The sequence below is a fragment of the Augochlora pura genome, chromosome 3, assembly GCF_028453695.1.
Source record: "Augochlora pura isolate Apur16 chromosome 3, APUR_v2.2.1, whole genome shotgun sequence".
Taxonomy (NCBI): Eukaryota; Metazoa; Arthropoda; class Insecta; order Hymenoptera; family Halictidae; genus Augochlora; species Augochlora pura.
In genome coordinates, this window is record NC_135774.1 from 3,666,809 (window position 1) to 3,672,808 (window position 6,000).

Here is a 6,000-nt window from a genome sequence, read left to right on the forward strand (position 1 = left end):
TGGAGCTGTTGGGGCCGTCCGAGGGAATACCGGACTTATTGCCGGTTTCGATAATTTTCATACATACGTTACGAGAACATTTAAGTCCCGGAGTTACGGTAAGGTAGCTTCGCGGTCAGAAAGGAAATTAATATTAACCGTGCGGAATCTCTGCAAAGAAATAAAACGGAGGGAAGATAAAGCTGAGCGCGCGGCTCGAAATCCTAGAACGGAGTCTCGTAAAGAGGCCGGAATGCGAGGCCGGCCTAGTAACGTACGGCGTAGCATCGCTTGTACATCCCCGATCTACCGGAATATTATGTCCAAGGGAATCGGAATCGATCGGATTTAACGAAAGGCCTGATAGGCGATTCGCGTGACGGCGCTCACTTTCCGCGGGCGGAGCGCGGTTTCGCCGCAGAGGTGGACGACCGCCCATGACGGTGTGAACGGGTCTTTATCCGAGACCGTCACGGAGCACTGCCCGTGGAAAGATTTACTTATGGGAAATTAAATTTGATGTTGCCGTTGCCATCAACGGCTCGTATAAGCCCGCCTGGTAGGAAGATGTTTACGACTACGGCCTGCTACTTAGCCCGAGAGGGTAAAGCGCCTTTAAATGCTCCATGGCATAGCCAATGAACGCGTCCGGTTTGCGGCAGACCGATTCTGGTCGCAGGTATTCACTGTCGACCGATACCAACGAAAGCCCGTTCCGAGCCTCCTGTTCTGCTCGCTCCAACGTCGGCTCCGTTCGCCTCGGGCTCGCCTCGCCTCGCCTCGCCACGCCACGGACTCGGAATCGCCTCGAGTCGAGTCGAGCCCGACCCGACTGAACTCGCGCGGCTTTCGAAACGTACCCGACTACCGCCTATTCACACGGGCCAGCGACGAGAGCGAGAAACGAGTGTGGAGCACCTTTCCTTTCGTTCTCTTATTCTTCCTTTCTTTCTTTCGTTCTTCCTTTCTTTCTTTCTTTCTTTCTTCGCTGGCCGACCGCGAGACAAACGCACCCGTTCGCTCGTAACCTGTTTCTTTCTGTTCCAGGAGAATCTACGGAAACACGTACTTTCCACTAATCTTCATCCGGGCAAGACGATCTACGAATGCGACGTTTGCCGGGAGAAGAACGCGGACCCGTTCCAGACGAATTTCGCGAAAGAACTACGGGCGCACCTCCTGGCCGCTCACGAGGACGTTTTTCCTACGCCTAGTCACGCGACCGATTACGTCCTCGGAATTTTCGAGGTTCGTCGCCGTGACTCGTCGACGGGCTACGCCGAAACGCCGAGTTAACTCCCGGGCGAGATTGTTTTTCCCCACGAGTTTCTCCCGTTTGCCTCGTATTTCCGGCGGAGACCGTCTACCGATCCGAGAGAGTGACAATTTATGGCGCGCGCGTCCGCACCCGCGTTAAAGTCGTTGGAACGGCGCGCGGCGGCGACGGCGGCGGCGGCCCGGGACCCTTCCCGATTCGCTCGCCGTGAGAAACAAATTCTTCCGAATATTCCCCGAATCGACGAGTAGAACACGTTCGCTCGCTCGCGAGCGACGACGACGACCGGTCGTCCTCTCGCCGAATCGCCCGGACAACCGTGAGAGACGAGATCGGGCCGCGCGGATGCGTTAATCTCGGACTACGATGGCATCGGTGTGTCGAGGGAGTTTGGTTGCTCGCGGTCGTGCGAACCGGTAGGCCTGTACCACGCCAGGAAATAGTTAAAGTGATGTACGGTCACGTGGCACGGTACGGACTTTCGACGCGTATACGATCGAATCTTTATGCCCCGTGCACAACCGAGTTCCGCGGCGTCGAAACCCCGTGGTACGCAGAGGGGAGGACGGGAGAGGATCGCGAGAATCCACCTGTCGCCGCGTTGTTTAGCGCTCGCCGTTCCAACATCCCCTTCCCCCCCGCACCAGCAGCTCGTGTGTGCGTTAACGCGCACACGATTCCGAGAAACAAAGACGCTGCCGGATCGTAAAGTCGATCGGTGTGTATCGGTTCCGAAATAAAACTGCTAATTACAGATGCGACTGTTGTTATCGCTTCGGGGAGACCGGACGATCGAACGAGATCGCTAATTTCGTCGCTTGTACTTTATTCGTCCTGTCCTAGTCGAGAGCGATATCGAAAACGCGAATGAACGGATCGAGGTGGAAGGAGCGGTGGGCCGAAAAGGGAGTCGCGAGAGCAACGGCAGGGGCGAGGAGAGGAAGAGAGAGAGAGAGGGGGAGAGAGAAGCGAAGAGAGAAGAGAGGAAACGGGACGAAACGGTCGTTGAAAAATTCATCGTGGCTGAAAGCCAGCGGCGGACCACCTCGTGGATCGTCTTACAAGACGCGTTTCCGTCTTCGAGGGTCCTGATTGTGAGAAATGCATCGTGCTGTCGCGCGAGATAGGTGTCGTAAAGTATGCGGCCCTTGAGTTCTCTCGGGCAAACAGGACGGAGCGACCGAGAAAGACGGAGAGAGGAGGGAGACCACGGGCGTCGTGAGCGCGAAGGATAATTTATTGACTAATTAACGAGGATGTCCTTCATTACGGGTCGAGCAGCAGTCGTGGTCGCTTGCTCTCGCTCGGAACCGGCATTATTTGGCGCCCGAATATTTACGACCGCGTCCTCCTTCTGGCCGTGGACCGGGTCCTCCGCCCCGATACCGATGCCCATGCCGATGCCGATGCCGATGCCGATGCCGATGCTGATGCCGATGCCGATGCCGATCCTGCTCCTACCTCTGTCCCTGCTCGAGAAACCAACCCAGAGGAACACAGGCCCGAACCAAGATCGAGAGAGAGAGAGAGGGGTAGAGAGAAAGGGAGAGAGAGAAGGTAAGAGCAGGCAGACCCATAACGACGCGTCCCGATCTTACGGCGATTCGGCGACTTGGAATTTCCTTGGTAAGGGGGATCCTGCGTCGAACACGACCACGACCACGAAACTCGCGGGCGTTACTCCACGGACAAAGGATCGCGTTTAAATTTTGCAACAACTCTGCGGCGGATCTCTGGCTTCCGCGAGTTTCGTCCTGTCGAGGGACAAAAGAAAAATTTCGGCGGTTAACAGGCTCCGTCCGGATGGGAAAACCGAACGAACGGGTCCGTGTAGTCGAAAGACGTCGTCGCCGAGATCGTTTCCGGTCCACGAGATCGGTCGTCGACGCGAAACCGAACGCGCGGATCGACGACGTCGCGAGTCGCGAGAGGACGTCATCGAGGTCCGTAAAGAAGAGGGTTTAGTCGAAAGGTTGCGGCTCTAAGAAACGAAGAGAAACGGAATACCGTCGTGCGGTTGTTCTTTTTTGAGCGTGTTTATTGCGGGTTTGTCTGGCCGGGGTAGAAACGAGGGAAACGAGGGAACAAGGAAACAAGGAAACCGATATGTAGAAAGAAAAAGGTAACGCGAAATTAGTGTGAACTGCGAAGTGCTAAGAAGTCGCGACAGGATGGTTAGGTAGACCGCTTAATGAAGATATAACGAGCCTGGCGCCCCGTGGGGTTGGCACGACGACGTCGGCACCGAGACGCCCTCCGCCATCGTTCCTTAACGCGTCCTCGTCGTTTCCGCGGCAGCCCCTTCTCGCAACGAGTCTACGGGCCTCGGATTACGCCAGGACACTCGTCCTCTTTACGATCGTAGCTGGGCATCGTGGCTCTGGCTCGCGAAATTCCGCGGACTTTATTCCCCTAATTACACTGGGGAACTTATGTCACTGGCAGCAGGATTCCCTCTCGCGTGAAGCGGCCGCATCGCCGCCGCCGCCGCCGCATCGCCGCATCGCCGTCGCCGCCGCACCGTCGCGTCACTTATTTAGACAGTTAATAACGTTGAACGGCGGGAACGTAGCGAACCATTTTACTGGGCCGATCGTCGACGACGACGTCTCAACGAGGAACACGCTCTACGACGTCGCGTCGCGTCTTGACGATCCGCTTTTTCGCCCCCGGGGGGGGGGGGGGGGGGGGGGACAGGGTTTTTCGGCGTAGGGCGGTTCTGTCACCGGCTACGACGACCGCGTCTTATCTCCACCAGAAAAACCACTATAAATTACATCGTTCGAGTTCAATTTCGTAGGCAGTTCGGTTAATCGCGAGGTGATTGATCGTACCAAGGTTTATCCAGATGAATCCGCGCAATACTTTCCACCGTGACAGCGGAGCTCTCGCATACGGCACGGTCTTCGACTTCGGGTTCCGCTTCGGCCGCGCTTTCTGCCTCTCTCTCCTCTTTTCTCTTCGCTCCTCTCTTCGATTTCTCTCCTCGGCTTCTCTCTCCTCGCCGCCGCTCCCTGACTCCACCGTTCCGTTTCGTTCCATTCTGTTCGCGCGGGCCCCGCACAAGGGACCATGCCCGTTACGATATTCGGTGTCCGAAAGTTCGCGGGAATCGCTGGGATTCCATCCCGGTGAAGAACCAATGGGGAGAGATCGGGCCGGGAGAGCGGTCGTGCGAAGGTTGGAGGAGGAATGGGCCGAGGGCGGACGATATATTTTCCGTCGGCGGCACGGACGCGGTCTCGCGTGTCTACACGCGTGAGCCCGATGTCACGTCGCGAGGAGACAGCGGGTGTCGGCCTGTACACGCACAAGCGCCGAAACGCCGTCTTAATTATCGACCGCGATTATTTATGTCGCGTCGCAACGGCGCGGCGCGTCGGCCCGGACACGTGCATCGTAGCGCATCGCGGCGCGTCCCGGCGCATCCCTTTGCGAACTCTGGCGAGATCGGACGGCCAGCGTTCCAGCACCCACGCCGCCCTCGTCGGGCCCCGTCGTTCGCGAGGGCCCGTCGAGCAACAACCGCACGGAGGTGATCTATGCGAACCTCGCGAGCCTGTTCGCGCGGGCTTTTCTCTTCTCGACCGCAACGAAGAAACGGATTGCCTTTTACCGGGGCGCGGGGGGAGGGGACGCGCTCGGGGACCACCTCTCGATGTCGGACGAGGCAATAGAAATCTGGGAAGGACGAGCGACCGGCTGAATTATAACCGATTAATAGCGGAGAAATCATATGTGGGCGCAGAGAATGGAGCGCGCGTTTCTCGGCTCGGAGAAGACAGGATACCGTCGCGGTCTTCGAGACAGAGATACCCCGGAGAAGACAGGAGAGGTTGGGAGGAGGCGAGTTGCCAGGACTGGAAAAGGGGACCCACGGGGATTGATGGCCACCACCTTTAATGCCGTTTGTATGTAGCGGCGCGCGTAAGCGCCTCGCCTTACAGTAATTAGCTCAACAAACGCGCCACCCTGTCCCATCAATTGCTACCCTACGCTTTCGCATCTCTCTCTCCCTCTCGCTCCCTCTCTCTCTTCCTCCCTCTCGCCCCGGCTGTCCCCGCGCCCAACTTCTATATATCTCTTGCTTCGTCGGGTCTGCGAGGCACTCCGCCGTCTCCGTCTTTCTCGTCGCCGATCTTGTTTCCGTTCCACCTTTCCCTTTCTCTCTCTCTCTCTCTCCCCCTCTCTCGCTCTCTAAAACTCGACATCTCTCTCTCTCTCTCTTCCCAGTTCTCTATCGCGCGCGCGAGCGGTCCTTCTCCCTCGCTTCGTTTCTCCGGCTCAACACTCTCACGTATCTTGAATTAAACATTCGATGCCTCCTGTCTTGGCGGCGTGCGCGCACCTCTTGCGTCGGGAATGCAAATGCAGAAACGTGGCGGACGGCCGTGTGCGTGGCTACGTGTGCACACGTACGCGCGTACACGCGCCCGACCGGTCAACAGGAGGAAGGGGTGTTATCCTCGAGCGACGAATTAAAGAATGCGCCGAAACCCGATTGAAAAACCACGAAGCGCGCATTCGTGCGTGTATATCGACTTCTCCCTGTCTTTCTTCTTCTCCCTCTCTATCCTGTCGTCGCGTCGCATCGAGAGACCTCACTATATCCCTCCGCCCTCCGCCTCGACGCCGCACTCTCTCTCTCTCTCTCTCTCGCTCTCTCTCTCCCTTTCTCTTTCTCTGTCCTCACCTCGCGATCGTTCGAGCCTTCTGCTCGTTTTGGAGGTGTTCTCGTCCCTCGG

The 6,000-nt window shown here is 57.5% G+C and overlaps 1 protein-coding gene across 1 annotated transcript in view; it reads left to right on the top strand.

Moving 5' to 3' along the window:
* The window catches only part of LOC144478823 (uncharacterized), a 33,005-nt gene extending 30,932 nt beyond the window's left edge, over nt 1-2,073 (top strand). The window contains exon 9 of the mRNA XM_078197102.1: nt 1,027-2,073. Coding sequence (XP_078053228.1) covers nt 1,027-1,275 — 249 coding nt within the window. The 3' untranslated portion in view covers nt 1,276-2,073. The remainder of the gene's footprint in view (nt 1-1,026) is intronic.
* Nucleotides 2,074-6,000: the final 3,927 nt, after the last annotated feature.